The 22,392-nt window shown below is 46.0% G+C and overlaps 1 protein-coding gene and 1 pseudogene across 1 annotated transcript; both read left to right on the forward strand.

The window, feature by feature from the left end:
• Positions 1 to 22,392, forward strand: part of LOC132085574 (zinc finger protein 883-like) — a 211,049-nt pseudogene that overhangs the window by 181,352 nt on the left and 7,305 nt on the right.
• On the forward strand, positions 3,322 to 8,863 carry LOC132085507 (zona pellucida sperm-binding protein 4-like). The gene is given in 16 exon segments (XM_059490985.1): positions 3,322 to 3,520; positions 3,863 to 3,984; positions 4,063 to 4,143; positions 4,145 to 4,166; positions 4,725 to 4,880; positions 5,252 to 5,439; positions 5,606 to 5,703; positions 6,042 to 6,172; positions 6,368 to 6,475; positions 6,478 to 6,499; positions 6,501 to 6,551; positions 6,624 to 6,771; positions 8,082 to 8,160; positions 8,485 to 8,547; positions 8,550 to 8,600; positions 8,721 to 8,863. Coding segments are annotated over 16 exon segments (1,662 nt in total).

Raw genomic sequence — 22,392 nt, forward strand, 5'->3', positions numbered from 1 at the left:
TCAGTGACATTTGGGTTTTCTGCTCTTCTGTATTGATTGTGCAAGCCCTCAGTGCTGTGAGCCATCCTTCATTGTTCCTGAAATCTTCCTGATGTTATTAGTAAACTTCATACTGCATGTTATTTGCTAAAGGACAAGCCATTGTGTTTTCCTCAGCAATTGCACAGCAATAACCCCAGTCCCTCTCCCTAGGGGTGTCTGGCCTCACAAGAGAGGAGAGTATAAAATATCTATCCAGCAAGGCTAGAAAGGTCTCCAGACGTGACAACAGACAAGAAGGGACTTGCTGGGTGAGACTAAATGAAGATGTAAGAAAAGAGGACAAAACCTTGAGACTCTGACCTCCTCAAGGGCTCCTAGAGGAAAAAAAGAGAAAAGTACAGAGAAGAGAGAAACCCAGAACTTGAAAGAGTCTCTGGGAAATGGCTTCCCAAGCTAGGACAGAGATGTACTTGTCCAAGGCTGGTATAGGCCATTGCAATCTGGCAACTTGTCCTTGCACTTACCAAAGCAGCTCACCCAACCTACAGCTGGAAGCTGGCACACACAGGTTCTTGTTTTCTTGATGTCAGACTCCACTATGAGGAACTAGTGCTCTGGAAGTTCCCTAGGTGCTCTGGGAGGCAGCAGAGCGTGTCGGCTGTGTTGCAAGGGCTTAAAAAAGAGCTGGAGGCTTCCTGCCCAAGACTGCCCAGGGCCTGCGTACCAGTGGGGTCCCAAGAGCAATGGCAGGGGCTGGTAGAAAACCCTTGCTGCTGTGCTCATCTTGTTCAGTCGGACCTTAACCCTCTGTCTCTCCTGAACTGTGACACATTTGCAGGCAAAACTGATTAGAAGGTTTTGCAAGGATAGGGGATGTGGGACTTGGTGGGAATTAGCAAGAGGCCTGGCTGAACTGAGTGCTTCGTTGGGGCATACTGTGTTTACTGCACAGCAGTGTGTTAAGGTGAGTTTCCCTTCCACTCAGAGGAGCTAGTGAAGATCTCCATCCCTTACAAAAGTTTTTGTACCTTCGCTACAGAAGGGAGTTCTAAGTCATCCTTGTTCTTTTGGATGGGTGCAACAATTTTCTAGTTGTTCATTTTAAATCTTATTTTACTTCTTCGAGAGCCATACTCAATTCTTTGGTGGAAAAACCAAACTGCCAACAACTTTTGGCTAGTTGCTGGTCTGCTGGGCAGAATTCCTGCATCAGCTCAGATGCTGCCAGGGCAGTTTATGGAAGTTCATGTAGGTTCATGGACTTTCATCTACTGAATGTAAAGTTTATGAGAGTTTGCACTTTGACATGAGGTAGCTGCCAGCTAGCAGCGTTCATGACTTTACCACCTTGTCTACAAAGTTCCCTGTTGCCCATGGCACTCATTGATCAGACTAGTGGTCCACAGAGAGGTTTTCTTCACCTGCCTTCATCCTCTGCATGTCCTTCCTGTCTGTGGTGGTCTTGGCTGCTGTCTAAACTGGTGATTACAACTGGGTCACTGGAATGCATGAGAATGATCCAATGGGTGAGGAAAAGATTTCTGAGGAAGAGAGACTTGCTTGTTTCATTTCAGCTAGGCTGCTTTCCACTTTCCATTTTCCATAACAACTTTCAAACAAAGCATTTAATTTCCCTGAAGTTCAGGCTCGTCTGAGGAGCCTTCCATCCCTACATGATCAAACACAGCTATTTGGTGTTTGTGTAGGAACTGGGAAAGGGCAGTTACCTGAAACTGTTCGCAGCACAGGTACTCCTTGGCAGATCTACAGCACTTCTGGGGTTCTTTCATGTAGAATTATTCTTCAAGTCCATGTAGACATTTTTTTTTATTATCAGAAGTAAAGTATTGATGGGTTAATGTATAATAAAAATACTTCCCTATAGCTCCAAAGTACTTTACTGATTTTTACCCAGCTATCAGCAGGTAATGCAGTCAAAAGAAGCATTTGGCTGTCATACAGTGATGATGTGATTGGGGCATACACAGTTCACACAGGCTTTTAAAGAGATGAAGCCTCCCTCCTTGCCGAAGTCCAAGTGTTTTCCCTGGTGTCTCTACTCTGTTGCTGCCTGGTGCCCTGGCAGGCACTGTGGGGAGCACAGTTGGTTCATGAGGGCAGCTCAAGCCTCAGCTACGCAGGCAAGTTGCCAAGATCCATTGCCTCCATCGCCTGTTGCGCACAGCTGCTGACAAGGTCTTACACTTTGTGGAGCAGCCATCCTGGCTGGTGCATGAAATTAGCAGAGGTAGGCACAGTGACCTTCTTGACCAGCTGGGATCATGGCATCTTGCACAGGTGTGCAGCAAAGATGGGCTGTGGGCTGAGGTGGAAGGGCAAAGGAAATGCCTCCCTCAGACTCAGCTGCTGCCCACCCACCATGCCTGTGGTGAGGGCTGGCTGGGGCCAGGGTACTGATGCTGTACGGTGCTGTGCAGACATCCAGGAGCTGGAGGATCTGCTAAAAGGCAGAACTGTAAGGACATTCACAGTTTCATGGCATGAATGCAGAAACATGCATGGAAAGATGGACTATGAGGCATTCGCTTGGTGTGGCTGCCTGATGTGTGGCTGGGGAGGAGACTCTCCATGACACCTTGCACTTACAGGCAGGCAATGGCTGCTGGCGGACAGTTTTCTCTGGGATCACAGAAGCTCCCCTTGCCTGTGTTTCAAGCCCATCTCAGGGGCCCACCTGCCACTTTTTGGGGGTAGGGATCCCAGAGAGCATCCTGCCACTTAGCAGCCAGGTCTGAACCAGTCCTGCAACCATCCCCACACAAACACACTGCAAACAGGGCTGTAAGTCCACAACCAAGAGTGTTTATGGGGAATCACCACTGTTTAGGTTTGCAAGGCCTTCTGAGCTCCATGATTTCTCACAGATTTTATGTGGAGGGCTCTTTCTGTGCTTTTGTGTCAGCACCCTGTGTCTGGCATTTGAACACGTATAATCTTTAAAAGAATAAAAGAGCATTGTCACTGTTTCTTGCACTCATGCCATGTATTGAGCAATTAGAGCAGCAATAGGGTGCATGGGGAGAAGCAACCAGATTTCCTATGTGTTCCAGCTGTGGGAGGAACTCAGGGTAGGAAAGAAGCTTTGAAGACCCTCCTGGGGCTCTACAGTATGAATACAGACCCATCTCTTGACATTAGTTCAACTCTTGCCCTTTGTTTTTCTTCAAAGAGCACCATCAGACTCCGCTGAGTTCAGGTGAGGGCAGTGGAAGGTGTTAAACTGCTGGGCTGTGTCCACCTGGGCACTTCAGGAATTTCTGGTCCCAGCTGGCTTCACAATTTAAAAGGACTAGGCTAAGAGCCTAGCAAGAGAGCAGGATGGTTGTTGTAGAGTGGTCTTGGGCTGCATCAGGAGCTATGCTCTTCTGGGTGTTTCTTGGCCCCCTGACTTTGGTTCTGGGGGCTGCTATCAGTGTTTTTTCTGATCCTACCCTGCTGACTTGTGGCCAGAAAAGCTTACAGCTCACCTTACCACAAGGCTGGGAAGGGAATATTTCATTTGCGCTGACTACATGGGGTGAGGCAATATCAAGAGGCATTTTTAGCCATATCTTTGCCCAGATGCAGAGGTGCATGGAAGGAGGGGAAAGGAACAGATTTTGATGTGCAGTGCTGTTGTACTTTACTGAAGTTCTGTGCATGTTGCATCATCTGGGGGATGTTTATATGACACAGCAGTCAAGGACTTGGTGAAGTGCTGTGCCTGGATCTAGATGCCTTGGCTGCTGGATACTCTCACTGCTGTTCCAGACCCTAATATTGTCTAGGTCCCTATTTCCTACAGAAAGGTAGGATTGTAGTGGGTCTTATCTGCAATGTGGGACTCTGAAGCCCCTGCTGCTGTGTCCTCTTTCCCTAGATACTGAAGGGAAGGCACATGCTCTGCAGAATGACTTTGGCTGTGGGCTCTTGGTATCTGGGACTCCAGAAGGCTCCAGGAAAATACAAGTCTTTTATGCAGGCTGTTATGTCTTTGAGTGGGTGAGGGGCTTTAGGGATTCTGCTGGGACTGTAACTACTGCTGCTCTGGCTGTCCTGACTGGTGTGGCTTTTCCCTAGGATCACAATTACTTTATACTGGTTGGGCTTGAAGGAATAGATGCTGCTGGGCAAAAGGTTCTTCATGAAGAGACTCTTGTTCAGGTGCCCTGTGGACCTTCCTGGTAAGATACAAGCACCTGTCAGAATCTTCTGGTGATCAGTACCATTCCTTTCAGATGGCTGCTCCTAGTCAGTTTGGGGGCTAGGAAAGGGGACTTACGGCTGGGCAGAAATCTCCATGAAAAAAGATTTGGACATAGGGGCCACCAAATTGCTAAGGACTTGTGCCTCTCTGCAGGGTCAGCAGGTGAATATGTACATCATGTCTCCCAGCCATATTCTGGCTACATGAGTTCAGCATGTTCAGTGAATTAACTGGAGACTAGGTACAATGGTTTTCTTAATTACCACGAGTCAATCTAGAATGCCTTATCTTGACAGATCCAATGTAGGTCCAGTTTCCTGTACATGGCCTCAGGGGAAGTCCCTGCTCCATGGAAATGCAGGTCTCTCCTGAGCAGGGTTCCCTGCCAGATCCAGGCCATGTGGCTGACCCTCACCTAACTCTCACTTCCCTTGATTTATATGCAGAATCACCAGGACACCTTCAGCCTGTGTCCTTCATGTCTTTGTCCCCCTGCTCTTGTGCTTTATCTGCAAAGACCTGCTGGTTTTTCCAGCCCTGGATGCTCCAAGCACCAGTGTCTGTCTGGCTGTTCACAGCCAGGACCGGCTGCCGTGTGCCTCCCTGCCCATCAGCCAGGGAGACTGTGAAGCACGAGGCTGCTGCTATGACCCCAGAGACCGGGTGAAACCTTGCTACTTTGGTAACACAGGTAAACCTGAGCACCTGTTCTCCCTCCCTCCTGAGCTCCTGCAAAACAGGATTTCTGATTTTACTGGCAGGGCAAGCCAGTGGTGTGTACCACTCCTGCAGGTGGCTCAGGGCCATGTTTTTGGCTGCCAGGAATATCATGTCCCAGTCAAGTGTCCAGCATTTTCCACTCTATTGCAACACACCTGGTTTTATGCCCAGGATTGGTGTTGTTGTTGGAACTGGCTGCACTTGTCTTGCCATACTTAGCACTTGTTTTGTGGGTTAAAGGCAGGACATCTTGCAGGACTTGCTGGTCTTGTCTTGGTTGTGATTTTAGAGCATCCTTCCCATCTCTCTTATCTCTGAGGCTGATTCCATCTTTTTCTCCAGTGACAGCTCATTGCACACCAGATGGCCAGTTTTCCATTGCTGTTTCTCGAGATGTCACCATGCCACCTGTTGCCCTGGGCTCAGTGCAACTGGCCAGTGGACACAGTACTGGCTGTGTCCCTGTCCTAACAAACAATGCCTTTGTTGTGTACCAGTTTCTAGTCTCTGCCTGTGGCACTACTTTTCAGGTAAGAGCTGCAGCTGTTGCTAGGCTGGAAGAGCTGGAACAGCCTGCCATGGCTTTGGCTGCTCAGTGGACATCCTACAGACTTGCACACACCAAATGCTGTTCTCCAGCCTCATACTGATCCAACCTGACTTTACCACAGTGATGGTTCCTATCTGTCATTCCAGATGAATGCAGACCAGGCCATATATGAGAATGAGTCAGTGGCAAGCAAGGATGTGAAGACTGGGAGCCTTGGCTCTGTCACTAGGGATAGCACTTTCAGGTATTACCCTGGGGCTGATGTTGCTGGGTGTCCCTGGGTTCAATGTCACTAGAGAAATTTCTGCTTGTCACAACCTCTGATTTCACATGAGGGCCCTGGAGTAGGTTAAAGACCAGTGTATCTCTAATTAGTAAGAATAAAGCTGGAATTGATCAGTAACAATCTGCAGATTCTCAAATCTAAACCCTAAAGAGAATTTCAAGTACTTGTTGAAAGGAAGTGACAGAAGAAAGGGGATATAAGTAATTAAAGCAGGTGATAGGTTGCCATATTAGAGAAAGGGGATATCAGAGTGGCTTGTCTTATTTGCCTGATTTGGAGATTTCCTTTCCCACCAGGCTATATGTCCGATGTACTTATTCCATCAGTGGGAGCTCTGTTCCCTTGAGTGTTCAGGTCTTTGCATTGCCACCACTCCCTGCTGTGTCCCAGCCAGGTCCTCTGTGTTTGGAGCTGTGTGTTGCCTCAGGTAGGAGAGGTTTTCAGGACCTGCTCAAGGCTCTCGGAGCAGGGCTCTGGTCTCTGATGTCTAACAGTGGAGTATTGATGGGTTAACCCAGCACTGCTTCCCTGCCATGGTGGGAACTTACTGATATGGCTCTAAAGGATGCCTATTCCTGCTTCTTGCTGCTCTTAAATGGCTCTTGGGTTTCTTCTGTCCCAGATGGAAGCTATACTTCCTACTATATGGACAGTGACTATCCTGTTGTGAAGGCTCTGACAGACCCTGTTTATGCAGAGGTCAAGATCCTTCAGAGGACAGACCCAGACCTGATTTAGTTCTGCACCACTGCTGGGCCAAGCACCAGCCCCCAGCAACAGCAGCAGTGGCCAATTTTGGTGGATGGGTAAGTGACTTGTAAAAACTTTGGGTCGATGGAATAACTGGTTCTTTTTCATTGATTACCTTTGCTCCTCAGGTGCCCTTAAGCAGGCGACAACTATCAGACATGGCTGATGCCTCCAAGTTTCACCTCAGGACTACTGTTGCCCTCTCATTACCAGGGTTTCACTCTCTACACATTCACCTCTGTGGACTCCACTTCCCATGAGAAACTCTCTGGGCTGGTAAGATCCTGTCCTGCCTGCCTAGTTTCATACTGAAGTAAAATGTGTGAACAATAAGAACCACTTCATGACTATGAGTCTCTTGGCCTCCTTGGGGGAATGGGGCCAAGACTAGGAAGATCCCCTGCTGAAATAGAAGGGGAGAGGTTAATGCCAAAAACCTCATTCCCTGAAGTGAATGTGGTAGAAGTAAGAGACATCACTTTTGGAGTGTGACAGAAAATGTAACTACTAGAAGGATAGTAGTGTACCTAAGCAAGTGCTAGTTTGTCTGGTGAATTAGCTTAGGATGTGTGCTCTAGCTACACTAATCAATATTATCTAAACTACATTTCTTGCCCAAAATTACTTGGAAATAAACTTTGAGTACATTTTTAAGCATCTGGGCTCTGAATCTCATTGAGCCCCTCCAATTAAGTCACATGAAATTCACCCTGCCATCTACTGTTTGCTTAGCTCTCCTGGCATCGACTAATACCCAAAATTGGTCTCGGCTGTACTTAACAAGGTTCCCAGTGAAGTGGTGCCCGGGCAGCAGTATTGCAGGTGTCAGGGAGAAGTGCTGTAATGCCGAGCTTGAAAGTGTATGGTGTAAAGGTTTCAAAGCTGCCTCGGAGCGGACAGCAGAGGGCTCCAAGGCTACGGGCTGGGTGTGAAACAAGCCGAAGAGACCTTCCTGCTTTCCCCCTTAAGGACCAGGCCCATGGTATGGAGCTACCTCTCCTCTTAGCAGCCCATATGGTGCTGTCGCTTTGAATTTGTCCCTAAAACAGTGTTGAAAGAGATATTCTTGCTGACTGCTGAATGGCACTTGCAGAACACCAAAACTTTATCTTCATTCTGCTGTTTCTCAACCCCAAGTGAGTAGGCATGGGACAGGCTAGAACTTGGGAGGCAGCAGAGCTGACTCAAAGTGGCCAAAGGATTGTTTCATGCTGCATGATTTTATGCTCAGCAGTGTAAACTTTGGGGGATTTCATCTTCCAGCATAGCTGATGCCCCAACTGCCTGGGCACTCACCTGCCTGTAGGAGGAGAGCAGGTGACTTGCTTTTACATCACTTGTGCTTTAGGTCTTTTCTTCCCTCTCCTCCTCTCCTTCACTTCTTTAACTGTCTTCTCTCTCCAGCTACAGGTTTTCTTGCTTTTGCTCTTCCTATTCTTTTTCTGCCCTGCTGGGGCAGAGTATGGGGAGTGAGTACGCAGCTGTGTGGGCGCTTAGCTGCTGGCTGGGGTCAGTGCAGCACACTAGGATATCACCAGGCCCCAGACAGTGCCTGAGGGATTTCAGGCTGTTCCATTTCTCTCTAGGTGTACCTGCACTGCAGTGCTTCCGTGTGCCACCAGTTTGTAAAGGAGTCCTGCATCCCTTCTTGTCCTTCCAGAGTCAGTAGGTGCCCTGGCCTTCTGCTCCCTCGCCAAGGGGCAGCAAGGGCCTAGTCTCCAAGCTGGGGAGGAGGAGTCATGTAGCCCATGGAGTAATTCCCTTAAGGCATGGACATCTTGAGAAAGCATTTCCTGCTCCTTTCCACTGACCGAGGGCTCTTCTTATGCCAAAAAGTCAGAGGTCTTCATGGCCTCTTAGCTTTATGTGGGCTCACATGGAAACCATGCCTTCAGCACTTTCCGTGTGTTGGGAAGCTGACCTGGACAAAGTTTGCTGACCTTCAGAACTCTGCCTCTTCTTACCTACAACCTTCATGTTGCTCTGTAGGGGGTAAAAGGGGTGCTGAGCCTCCTTTTCAGGAAGGTCCTTCCCATGTCTCCAGCAAAGGCCCTGTATTTTCCTCCAGCATGAGCTAAGACAGGACGCAGCCAAGGATGGCCTTGGTAAGAGTGGTAGCAGGGCAGGGGAAGGGGCCTGGTCTAAGGCTTTTCTGCAGAAAAGCTGAGTCCCTCAGGCATCCCTGTGCTCACTGGGAGCATTCATTGGGGTGTCTCTCCCCACAGGAGCAGCTGTGCATGCTGCAGCCCCCTGGGCTCTGGGATTTGCTGCTGTGGCAACTGGGACAGCTCTGTGTGTGGTGCTCGTGGTTTCTGTGCTGTGCCAAAGGAAGGTGTCAGCCATGCATGAAATCAATAGATTGCAATAAAGTGACTGTCAAACCAATTTGTTTGGTGGGACCCCTTCCCCTGGAGACCCTAGCTGTAAGAATTTATTTGCAAGGCAAAAACTACCCCAGTGGCTGTGCAAGCTTTCCAAAGGCTCTGAATTCATCTCACTCTGAAATTCTTCTGTGTTTGGTGTTACTTGTCTGCCATAGACAAACTGGAGACCTTGTCAAGGCCTGGGCTGCAGACTGAGGCAGGATTGCTGCTGGGAGATGTTGACATTTCTGTTAATGAATATAGTGACTTTCAAAAGTAGTGACCTAAGCTCCAAGCTCACTCAATGCAGATCCTGCAGCTGCTTCTCTGGAGATGCAGAGCAGTTATTTTGACTCTGCTGAGGAGCTGGGACTTGCCCACTTGTCCCTAAGTCACTAGGTAAGGTACGGCTGTGCTCATGTGGCAGGACTGGAAAGCAAGGATGCCAAAGCACTACACAAATGGGCCTTGCTAATGATGCTGTGCATGAACTTGCCTTTCTTGCCCTAGAAACAGAAAAGGGTAGGTGGCATTTTTCTGGTGAATGAGAACATGGAAACTTCATATCAACTGGAAAAAAAATAAAAGGGCCTAGGTGGTCAAAAATTCAGGGGGAAAAAAAATCTAACTTTACTTAGAGCTACTCTTAAGCTTTAATGTGAAAACAGGCGATTAGGAGTCTTCAAAGGTCTTGGATCAAGGCTAATTTGACATCGCTGTTAGCATACAAGTGCTTTTCTTAATTTTTAACTTGTTTCTTTTAGATGAGAAAAAAGCCTTGCCTTTTCAAACATCAGGGGCGGTTCAGTGTCCTGTTGTCAGTCCCAGCAGCTGGGCAGCATCCCTCTTGGCTTTCTGAAGTCCTGGCTGAAAACAGTACAGCAGAGCTCTCTGGGCAGTAGAGGGGAAACAGGACTCCACCTCCTCCTTCCTGCCCAGCCTGGGGCAGCTCTGGTGCTTGCACTTACACCAAGATCTGCTTAAAGCTGATGGGGTAGTCCTTGAGGGGAAGGAAAAATACTTTTCCCTTTTTTCCTTTAAGGCTTAATTATAAATTCTTCCTGTTAAGGGCAGGAGAGAAGCCTTAATTGTATTGCTTTGGGGCCTTTAAAAGGGAGGATTAGCACTTATATGTGGAAGAAAAGAACTGATCAGTAACTTGCTTGAGGCAGTAGATGTTGTTCTTTTTAATTAGGTTCTGTTGATCCTGTGTGATTGGAGCGTGTTAATGAACGGTGGGATCTGTGTTTTACCTCCTTTCCTATTCCAAGAAACTTCAGGAGTAATGTTATGTTTTTATTTTTCCAGTAGAAATGCTTTTCCCTGCTACTGTCAGGATAACCAGTGATCTTCTTGTGTGGTTTCAAAATCTAGCCAGATGAAAAGACTTTTCTGAGTTGTATGGTGGGAGGGAGAAGGAGATCATGGGCAGGAAAAAGACGTAATCTGAAGACAGGTCAAACAGCCTCTTACTTTGGAGCAGGCTTCTGGCAACTAAATGACCTCGGTACAGGTGGAGGTCTGTCTGGGAAAGCTGAGTGTCAGCTCATAATGTGCCTCATGACAAGTCTTTAGTAGCAGTCTGTAATGTTATTTAACTGGGCAGTTAGAGGAGTAATATAAACCACACCTCAGTGCACCAGGCAGGGTGCTCTGGCACTGGTCTTAACTGTGTGCGTGTGAGCCAAGACCTGAACACCTCCTGTTTGCTACTGGAACTTTCCTTTGCCCCAGTAAGGGAAACAGAAATAATTGCTTAGAGAGCTCAGATGACTATGGGGATGCTGAAGGGGCTGTGAGAGTCAAGCCTCTGCTGCCCTTTGTTGGGTTACTGAACCATCCCAAAGTGGCAGGGAGCTCTGGGTGTGTATTCTGTGGGAATTGCAGAGTCCCCTGCAGGCACCGTGCCTTTTGGTGCAGAGCTGTGCATAGGAGGCTGGTATGATTCTTAGTGTAGGGTAGTGTAGTGAAAGTTACAGAGACAGAACTTTTCTGAAACTGAAATAAAAGTGCTGGTTCTATTCAGGTTTAGAGGGAAGGTTCACAGGAGTTTGTATTTTTTCCCCAGCTGGTTCACCATCTATTTTAGATGGAGCTGTTTGATCTCTCTCTGCTTTGTGTTTCTTTCAGTTTCCCAAACAATAGGAGGAAGCTCTCCTGTTACATATGCTTGGGCCCCAACCAACCTTTTCCCAGCTGGAAAAATCACTCCATGTATTACAGAGGATTTTTTTTCCAGCTGTAATTATAAGATTCCCAGTTCCCTTATGCTTTTTGTAAGGTATGTAGAGGCTGTCTTAAGGGGAACAATAGGACATTCCTGAGTGCTTAAACAACTGCTGTTTCCCCACCATCACCCCCTCTAAAACTGGAGGAGGTCTTAAACACATTTGAGCTGTTCTGCTGGAAGTTACTGAGACCTCAGCTGAAAAAACATACAGGGAGGTGCACAGTTCCATGTAATGATCCTGCTTTGGTGACTAAGAGCCTGGATACCCAGGCTCTTCCTGTTACCTGATTACACGCACAAACACTACACATTCACCAGACTAGCTGGGAGGACTTGGCAAGTGCACAGGGAATATCTGTGCAAGCAGAACTGTCAGATGGACGTGCACAATACAGTTTAGTTCAGAGGCCAGGCTACAGCCAACCTGCTAGACAAAGTTGCCCAAGGGAGGAGCATGGATCCCTTAATCGAAATAAGACCTCATACTTGACCCAAATATTCATCTACAACAACAAACGGTCCCACCCATAAGCACACACTCAGCAAACTTCATCTCTCCTTCCTCTGACAAAACCATCCAGCTGATCCTGACCGTCCCATCCCAACACACATCAGGTACAATATGGTTGGTCCCACTGGAGGAAAGGTGGGAAAGTGGACAAAAGAGAACATTAGTGCTGACTGCAATGCTTAGGAGGGAGAAGAAAGACAAATAACTAGGCTATAGACAGCTCTGGCTAATTATCATCATCCCCTTGCCCTGCTGGGGAGAAGCTCCTTATTTTAGTGACCCTAATGTTTCCATGATTTTTACATCCAGTTGGGATCTGGGCACTAAGGAAGCACACACTACTGCTAGCCAGGACCAGCATATGCAATGGAAATAAGGTAAGGAGTGGTCTTCTCCAGACAGCAACAACCAGAGCTAAAGCTTCTACCACCTCCTCCCAACACTAAGTGAAAATCTCCCAGAGTATCCTCTCACCTATACAACTGTGGTCAGGATCTCTTCAGAGCAGGAGAAGACAGCCCCAGCTTGTTCTGGTTTGTCAACCTTGTCTTCCTCATAAGATCTCTCATTCTCCTCCAAGCATGGCTCTCACTCTAGGGAGCAAAAAGAAACCACAACTTAAAAGACCAGAGGCAAGTTGCTGGCAAACTTCATCTGGTCAACACATGATGCTTTGGGATATTCCAGGGTGGTGGGAAAAGGGAAATTTCTTTATTTCAGACAGATAGGGGTCAGGGCCCACAAAAGAATTTTTAACGCTGCAGTGATGCCCAGTGGCCAGTCTGTACCTGTATATGACAAGGAGACAAGATTGATGAACTCTGAGTAATACCATCTTTTTCATATTTTGCTTGCTAACATTTCTCTGCCTAGGACTCTGCTGTTCTTTCTGATCTAGTATTTAAGAGAGTGGGGTGCCCTCACTGGTGAATGCTGAGTAGCTGCCTAAGAGCACATTTTACTCTATTGTTATGCTATGCTAAAGGAGAAAATTAGTTTTGTTTCCTACCTACTGACCTGCATGCAGGGGGCCTTTACAATGAAACCCAAAAAGGCAGTTTGACTGTCTTATCCTTTCTACTAGGCCAGGTGCATTGGTATCGGGCCTTTTTTAAGGTGGTAGCTTTTGTGGAACACGAATTAGGAGATCAAGCCTTTGTTTCCCTGTCACTCAGCAAGCCACAGCTATTGGCCTTACATCTGAAATGCTAATAGAGATTATCAGGAGGTCAGGGAGTCTCAGGAGGCCATCTCTAATCTTTGGTCTCTCCAGCTTGGGCTTATCTGGACCCGTGAACTAAATGGAGCTCTGAATCAAAAAAATTAATTTCTTTTTTCCAATATTGTTTTAAATTTCCTAAAGTGATGACTGGAAAACCTGGAGAACAGAACAAAAATTATCATGTCCCAGAACTAACATAACGGAGAGAAATTATTCCCATTTCAGTGAATTTCTCAAATCATTGTCATGTTCCTGACATTGTTTTGCCCTGTCCCGAGGTTCCTCCTCACTGTGTGCTGGTGCTGCTGTGCCACCAGCAGAGCCATTACTACAGGAGTTGTGGCCACCTTGAGAGCACAACCTGGCAGCTGCCCAGCCACACTTACCAGCCCCAGCAATGCCTATTGCAATAGTTCTTCTTGGGAATCTGCAAAGTTTTCAGTTCAAAACTTCAGATGAGGCCATGGCTCAGCTGAGAACTGCAACACCTGATTCAGTGCTATTGAGTTAATTGCCTGTAAGCAAGACTGTTTACTCAATGAAATAGCAAACCTCTGTGTTTACTGCTAGGATTAATGTATGCTGTTGAAGGGTTTTGAGGCCTCAGCAGTTAGTCCCTCGTTGTGCTGGCGATGTCTTGGACAAGCAAGCACTGCTGATACCGTTACAGCAGTGTGGTACTTTCCATTATCAATACCTTTGGGAGATGCTTAGCAAATCTGATGAAAGATGCTGGTTTTGACCCATGGTATTATAGATTTCCCTGTAAAGAAAGGATGTGGAGCAGCAGTGTTCCCTTTGTGTCCCAGGATCAAAGCCATCATTTCTGTGGTGATGTCTGTGCACCTCTCAAGAACAGCATTGCGAGTATTGGGTATCTACAATCCTTGTGACCAGCTCTTAATACCATGCCAACCCCATGTTTTGGGGGTTGTGTCTTCCCTAGCCATGTCTGGGACATGGAAACCTTTCCATGCTCATAGTCTACATGGAGAGTGAACGTGGTTTGTAAAGGAGTCTTTGGACCCCTCCAAATTATGGATGGCAATCTTCATGTTTCATGGCCAGTGTTCCTCTTCAGTTCAGAGGGGCTATGACTGAAGAACAAAATGATGGAGAGCTGCTCAAATGTAGGAGATCCAGGCTCCACAGGATACCTGAGAGTGTCCGGTTTTTTAAACCACGCTGCAAGCACTGAATGTTACATCTGAGAATACAATTCCCCACTGAACAGTATGACACAAATGCATCTGAGAGGACACTGCTGAGAGACCTTCATAAGTACCAAAAAGATCAAAGTTTCAAATATTTAAATGAAAGCACAGTGCCTTTTATTTCAGTGGGAGCTGGGGAGAGGTCATGTACACCAGATGATTTTGCAGCTTGGAAGAGTTACTTTGAGCAATGACTCAGTTGTAAAGCTTCAGGAAATGTGTTAACAATTCCCAGACTCTATGGAGGAGGCTGGATTCTTCTGAGTGTGAGAGATGGGTACATGGAAATGACAAGCTACTCTGCTCTGCAACCTGACTCAGAACTTGGCTTTGGCTCTGAGGAGGAGTCAGTCACCTACTGCAGATCCAGTCCCAGCAGGTGGGAGAGCAGCACCAGGGGAACAATGACTGACGCTTTCAGGAGAATAAAAGACTCACCACAGCACAGCTGGGAAGAAATAGCTGAGTGTGATAAACCCTTTCTGTTCCTTTGGGGAGTGTTAAAATAAACAAAAAGGCAGAGGAGGAAAAAAGATGAAAATCTGGTGTGATGGCTGAAGAAGAGGTGGGGTAGAGTTTAATAAAATATGCAGGGACTAAAAAATGCTGATGGAAATGTTGGAAGACCCTGAAATTATCTGCAAATTTCAGTCAGATTTTCCAGCTACCTCTGGCTGATAAAAATGACAAATGGGAACACTGAAATGTTTTAATGTCAGAGATTTTTCATCTGTTAGCTTAGGAGCACAGGAAGTGAAAAAAAGCATGGAGCTGGGTCATGGTATTGCTGCTTCTCTTTCCCCTTGTGTCTGTTTTGTGAAAAATTCTGGGATTTTGACAGTTTGAAAACAGAAGGAAATGTAAGATCTTATAAATCAAAACACAATTGCTAAGGAGCTCTGTGGATTTTGTTTTGGTAGCATGAGGAGAGGAGATGCATTCTTGGGAAGTTTACAGCTTAGAGAAGAACAAATTACTGACTTAGAACAGGCCACTGTATGAGGTGAGAAGTGTGCTTTTTAACTCAAAGAGGCAAGCACATTTGGGAAACCAAATTGTATAATACCAGAAACTCAGGCCCAGCCTCAGGAAAGTTATCCCACTGTGGTGTGTGAGGCCTCCCTAAAGACCAGAGTGCCCAGTCCAGGTGGGTGCTGGATGTGGTAAATTGGCATCTTCCCGCACACAGAACTTTCTGTTTGGGCCTTGAGTTTATTATTTAAGATGTATTACTCAATGGAAGATACTATGGTATCTGCTTTGGATACTATACTATCTGCTTACCTCTTTTATCTGACTCATCTTCTGCTCTTTCTGCAACCTGCACACTTGTTTTTGGAGACGCAGGTTGTGCTCCTGAAGCAGCCCAATCTTCTCAATCAGTTGGCAGATGTGTTCTAGGTATCCCAGACCAGATCCCAGGGCTTTGCTGTTACTTTGGTTCAACTGCAATGGCAATAGATCTTGGACCATGGAGTAACAAGAGAGCAATTCTTACTAGGAGCTGAGAGCCCTGCACACTCCTTACAGGCACGTCCTGTGATAAAGTCAGGCGTCCTCTTGCAAGGCGCTTTGGTCTTACCACAGTTTTGAGCTACAGCATTACTTACTGAAGCTCTTTTCTGGATTACTCAGCAATTTCCACTGTCAGAGGGACTCTTCTGACTGATCACAGGCTGATGCAGAGGAAAACCTCATGACAGCCTGTTTCTAGTTCTACCTCCCAGGTTAATTTTTGGGTTTTACTGGCATCAGAAGCCTTACAACAAATATGGTTCAACTGTATGCAATAGTATGGCCCATTAGCCTACAATCCTCAGTGCAAGTCACACTTTTGTGTACTGAAGCTGGGCTTAGCTCCTACCCAAAGACATGTATCCGTAGGTTGCATTGATTTGCTGAGTTTTGACCAGCTTGGGAGTACACTTTGTCTGCTGTACTCTGGTCCTTATCACTGGTGTGTCTGTGAGAGAAACATACTTGAATCAAGCTGCCAAAGTGAAAGAGTATCTTTCCACTAGTCTTTAGTGGATCCCAGCTTACATCCCTGCTGCTACTCTCAGTCTTGAAGAGATGCCTGAAGAAAGTTTGCAAGAGCGACTTTGCTGTCTGGCTGTGGAAGGATAATCTCTGCTGCTGATTTCTCTTCAACCAGGACCTGCTAAGCCAAGAGCAATGCTGGAGACAGAGAGTAATCCTATGGCAGAAGAAAAGCTATGATGCTTCCCAGCCTCCTGCTCTGCACATCACCATTTCTGGTGCCCAGACCTCCCCAAGCACAGCGAGTGTCCTCCCCTGTGCCGTGCTCAGGCTGCGTCGAACGGGCTGCTAACGAACACACGCAGGGACTCACCTCCACCTTGGCGCTGCCTGCTGATGTGCGTGTGATATCAGTGAGTAAAATAAGCCTCGATCTTTACAAAAGCAGCGCTCTAAGTTTATCTTACTTCAAGAAATAAGTTCCCTCTACATAAGCAGGAAGCTTACTCTGTCTCCTTTCCCACAAAAATCTACATTTTTAGGGAAATGCTAGCCCTGGGACTCTTCCTGTCTTTTCATTATGTCAGAAAGCTCATGGTGTGTTCAAAAATAATCAACATTAGGATTTACTTCTTTTTAAACAAATGATGATACAACATTATTTATAAACAGGTATTATTAAATCCAGATGGTTTTGTGTCTGAAGTTGGGGCAGAGGTTGTTGACTCCAAGTCAAGCAGTCATTCATTTAATGACTTTTATTTTCCTCTCAAGCAGAGCCTGTAAGAAGTGGTGGCAAGACAAAAGTTACTCAGCCGTAAAACTGAGTATTTACTGTGGCTGTGCAATGGGAAGGGACACAGCCCCAGGACCCAAAGGGAGAACAAAGCCTATGTAGTATCTGGTGGGAAAAGCTTGAATCAAAAGCACTATAACCAACATATCTAAAAGCAGCTAGAGATTTGGGGGTGCCCAACTTGAGAAGCATAATTTTCAGAAAGTACACAGGTATCAACTTCTGAAAATTTAGCCATTTTGAGCTGTCTCAAAATGAACAGTCATTTTTATATACTGTTCCAATAGACAGTCAGTAGTTCCTTATTATCCCAAAATATAGGATTTCTGCTACACTGCACCCTCTTTTTGCACATCTAGCAACTCCTCTTCCTTCCAGTATGCTACTGCATGACTGCTGGCATGTCTGTACTGCCCTAAGGAGACGCTGAGCCAAATCAAACCCATTATAGCTGTGGGAACACAAGGGGAGACTTCAAGGGACACACAAGATCTTAGATGGCGTAAAACACCTGGCCCTAACTTAGCTTGGAGAAGAAGAATGAAGCATTTGATGGTGACCTCTTTCACTTAGAGACCCTCTTTTTGCTCCGTATTTGTCCTGTGCTTAATGTTGTACAGTCCTGCTTCATGTCTGTGGCTGCTGGGTTTGTAGGCCAAAATGGGCAGGGGGAGGAGAGAAGAGGGTCCTGCTTTTCCATGCTCTGTGTCTAGAGCTGAAGGCTCTGGAAAGCAAAGGTGTGTTTGGGACAAGCATGGAAAAAACGTGGCTTTTAGCAAAAGTTAGAGTAAATTTCTAACTCCTGAAAGTAAATACAGGTGCCCAGAAAATGAGAGGGAAAAGGTGCAGAGTGGGTGCTCCAGGTCTTGGGGCAAGGGGGATCTACCCCTGTAGAGGACCTAAACCAGACTGAAGGTTGGACTCAATATGCTGAAGATCCCTCCTTCACAGCCAGATTTCAGAGGCTGCTTAAGGCTGTTTGGGCTACTTAATGACAAATTAATCTGCATTTTACTGAAATTATCTCAGAAAGCACAACTTGGGCATAGCCTCCAGTGCTTGCACATTTCTGCATGGCCAGCCTCCTCTGTGCTCAGAATGCAATGGTGAAAACTTTTAGGGGTGTGCTTCAGCCTGCCACAGGGCTGGTTAGCATTAGGATTGCTCAGATATGGCAAGTGTTCCATACAGAATATTTGTGTAATTTAGCTGGTTGCCCCCAAAACAATTGCACAGAGAGAGTCTTTCTAGGAACCCTTCAAAGACTTTGTTTTTTCATAGACTGGAAATACCTAAAGACCCCTAGCTATCTTTTAGTGATGCCAAGTGCACACAGACTCTGGTCTGTCATATTCTGGTCTAAATATTTTCCTCTCAGCATCTGAGACAGTTTTATGCAAGTAGTGAAGAGTCAGCAACCACAAGAAAACTGCAAACATTTTCCAGGATGTCTCTTCCATTCTCTGTCCTCCCAGCTGAAGCTTCATGACTGAAATTTATCCTACTTTCCACATGGTAATTGTCAAATAGTGTTGGAACAAAAGCTGTGTGCCCATTTTTGAGATGATGAAGCCTATGAAGAAGGAAAAATATCCTGCCTACTTTTCTGTAAGATGAAGATGTGGAGGACCATAAAGATAATTTATGAATCACATGGTTAAAGCTTCTCTAGGAAAGTAAGAATGTAATGTACAAATACGTGCCAGATTTTGCTTTTAGGCATGAGACTGAGCCAGACCCTCATCTGGAAGAAACAGAGTTAAAGGCTCCCAGTTATGCTATGCTGAGTTACTCATATTATGGTTTTTTGACCCCGGGGAATTTAAGATGTACTACATTGACTGCACACCTGTGTAACCAAAGAGGGATCTCTGCCCTTGTCAGTGCTCACCTGATCAAGTTTTGGGCACAGGTTTTCACTATGTGTGTCCCTGGCAATAAATCATGACAGTTGTGCAGGCCCACAGATTTCTTAGGAAGCTTAAAAATACAGATCAGCATCTGCACTGAGGACTTTGGCTTATCTAGAGTCCTCTAGTCAATATTTTGACTGGCATAAATCACATCTTTTCCTCTGTGGCTGCACAGCTCACAGAGGTGAGAGCCTGTCCTCTTGTTTCTGGGGAATATTGTGCTCACTGCAGCATCTGATCACTACAAAGAGTTGAAGTTCAGTGGGAGCTGCAAGAATAAGAGTTGCTTTCAAGTCTCTTGACTTGAATCTGCATGTCTGATCATCTGGTCAGCACTTTGTCCAGCCTCATTTCAGCCACTATCTGTTACTTGGATGCATGTGATGTGCTTTTCTACAATTGGGCTCAATGGAGAACTGTCCTGGGCTGGACCTGGCAGCAGGAGCTGAAGATGACAGGCAGTTTGCAGGGGAAGCTTTTCTTTGTTCAGAAAAATGCTCACTGATGTATCTTGCATTGCCTTAGGTTTCTGTGCTTCACACAATGCTCTTCAATTTTCTTGTGCATAGTTTTGGGTTATACTAGGCTGCATCTTGCCATGCATCCCTCACTGTGCACTCTGGCCCTGTGAGCATGGCTGGTACAGGCAGCACGGTGGTCACTGCACCACCTGACAGGGAACAATGGAATTTCAACCCTCCCATCCCGGGCCCAGAGCAAACAAATAGTGACACAGCCACAGGCTGAGCTGAGTGGGAAGCATTTGTCACTGGTAGCTGACAGCACCAAAAGGCTTGTGAATAACAGGAAAAAGAGGAATCGTGTTGTGTATTTCTAATGCCTCCACCCTGCTGTCCAGGAGGGGCTGTGCTTGCTGATAGCTTCTGGTTTCCTCTGAGCAGCACTCACAGGCTAGGGGGCTGACCATCACAGGTAGTCCTATCCTTCCCCTGAACTGTACCACTCTGTAGAGAAACATTTTGACTGCTTTGGCCCAGGATAAATAGCACTGCATGAATAATGATTTTTTTTTTCACTTAATGCTGATGGTGCTCCCATCCTTTTTCTTCTAGGAGGCTGGGTTGGGCTGGGCTGACTTTAAATGTAAACTTTATGGAGTGTGAGGAAGTGTTTGTAAAGCAAAAGCATCAAAAGCTATGTATCTTCAAACTTCAAGCTTAAAAGGAAATGTTTTTATTTAGGCTTCAAAGTTCTTTCTCTTCTTGTTTGACAGCTTCCATTTTCTTTCATCTTTCAAAATGTAGGCAAATTTCAAAATAATGACAGTTCAAAACAAAAGATCAGAAAGCTTTGTCTAAAAATGCTGCAGTGAAATGATTTGATGTATATTTTCAGCCAAAGCCATTCACCAACTGAATCCAAGTGGTCAAAACATTTGGTCATTTCCAGTCTCTCTTTTTCAGCGTTTTCCTTCCTGTTCTCTTGAAAGTGGCCTCAGCAGTGAGGGATGGTCAGGAGGACATCAAGGGACAACTTCATCCAGAGACTGAATCCTTGTTTGGCTGTGGTGAGCCAGTGAGCACAGTTGGTACTGCAAGCCAGCTGAGCTGGGGAAACTCAGCTACTCTTCTGTTAGTTCAAAGTTCCCAAAACCATCAATAGAACTGAGGAAGATGGTGTCACCTGTAACTAAATAATGCTCTCACTGAGCATTAATGTCGGGAGTTTAGTTCAAGCATGGCTTAAAGAAAAAGGCCACGAAGCCATGCAGCTGAGAGAAAAGTAACAGGTAGCTGTGAAGCAGTTTCAAAGCAGTTTCCAGCCTGACTTCTATAAACAATTAGTCTCTCTCAGGCATCCTTGCATAAACAATAAAGTTCTCAGGCAGTCTTCCCATAACAAAGGTAACATCCTCTCTGGGAAAAGATGGCACCCTGGGAACAGTTATGGAAGTTTTGAGAACCGTTCGTATCACAGTGAGAACACTGATTTTGTTTGATGTAAACAATCAACGGTATTGTAAAACAAAAGGAGTGGTTAGAGTTTTCTCTGTTAGCCTATCATAAAGCTGTATTTTGGAATATGCATGAAGTTCATTAACACTATTACTTAAACTGACTGATCGATCAATAAATTCGGAGTTCGATGCATTATAGGATGGTCGTTCTCCCCCTCACTTCAACACATTAATTATAAGACAGTGTAAGCACTTTTGCCTTTCTATCAACATTAATTTAATGCAGGAATTGATTTGATGGAGCAATTTGGTTTGCCATGTTCTTGCCAAGCAGGGTGGGAATACACTGTGCTGGCCTGCTTTTTTTCAGACAACAGTGATTCATTTCCAGGGAAATCTTAGTCCCTCAGAAGACAACAGGCCATAGCAGAGATTGGTTTCTAAGTACCATTTTGTGTCTTGGACAGACAAATGTGAAAACCACAGAGAAAGCCTGGAGCAGATCCTCAGATGGGATGAACTGAGATGCATCTGTCAGCTGTATGGTCAGATGATCATCTGGATCTCACTCCTGAACAGGTCTCTGTTGTATGACAGTGAGGACAGGTCAGCCTGGTGTAAGCTTAGTGAGGGCAGAAGACTCTGCACCTGCTAGAGGCTGTCCTGGTGCTGTCCTGGTGCTCTGAGGCACACAGTGCAGCAGCTGCTGCAGGGCTGTGCAGCAGTGCATGGGCATTTCTTGTCCCAGTCAGCTTCGGGCTACCTGGCATGCCAGGAGTTTGAGGAGTGCTGCTCTTGAGATACATCAGCCTGGGGGTGTGCTGTGAAGAGGGACAAACTTCCCCAGCACCTAGGTCACAGCTGTATTTACACAGCTCATAAAACAAAGAAAAGTGCTCTAGGGCACAGGACTTTAGCACTCAGCCAGTGGGGATATTAAAAAGGAGGGGAGATAAGCCACCAAGAGCTTAATTTCCTCTTCAGCTTCTTTCTAATTTATTCTCTTGTTTATTTAAATGCTTTGCTTTGGTAAACTGAGGCTCCATTTCACTAAGGGTTTAATGGAATTTCACAGACATACAGAGCTGTCGACAAGACCAAATCTGGTGCAAACTCTCCAGAGTACAACAGAGAATTTAGGTAACTTTTTTAATGAAGTTTCCTTATGGTCAGATTCTGCTGCTCCCATCTTTTCTTGAACTCTCTGCCAAATGGCCAGATCTGTTTGGGATCTGTGCAAGATAGACATCTGTCTTCTGCCATGTTTGAGATAGCTCTGGGGAGGAAAACACTGCTCAGATGGGTTGTGTGTTGCTTGTACTTCTTTGATAAGCAACGTTAACAGAGATGAGACATCTCTGACCTTCCTCACTGCTCGAGAGGTTTTGGCATGCTAGAAGGAAGTCCAGTGCCCAATTGTTCAGGGCAGCATGGTCATGGTTAAATTATTTGCACAGCACACATCACTTGTTGCTTGGCTTACTCCCACCCGTCTCCAATTCCAATTCATCACTATTACCACAATGAACACCCCCAAAACAAATCCCTGCTAGGCACCATTTGATACTTTTGTCTTTGTGACCCTCTTCACCTAGTCTGCCTTTCTCCTTTTTCCTTTCCTTTGCTCATGGGGCTCTCTGGTCTCTCTCTCTGTCAAGAATCAGCTCCCCACTGAGATCTTTGCTTTCCTGGTTCCTGGAACCCACTGCAGTGATCTGTCCTCACTTCAGCAGCATGAGGCTTCAGGTAA

This window comes from Ammospiza nelsoni, chromosome 31, assembly GCF_027579445.1.
Source record: "Ammospiza nelsoni isolate bAmmNel1 chromosome 31, bAmmNel1.pri, whole genome shotgun sequence".
NCBI lineage: Eukaryota > Metazoa > Chordata > Aves > Passeriformes > Passerellidae > Ammospiza > Ammospiza nelsoni.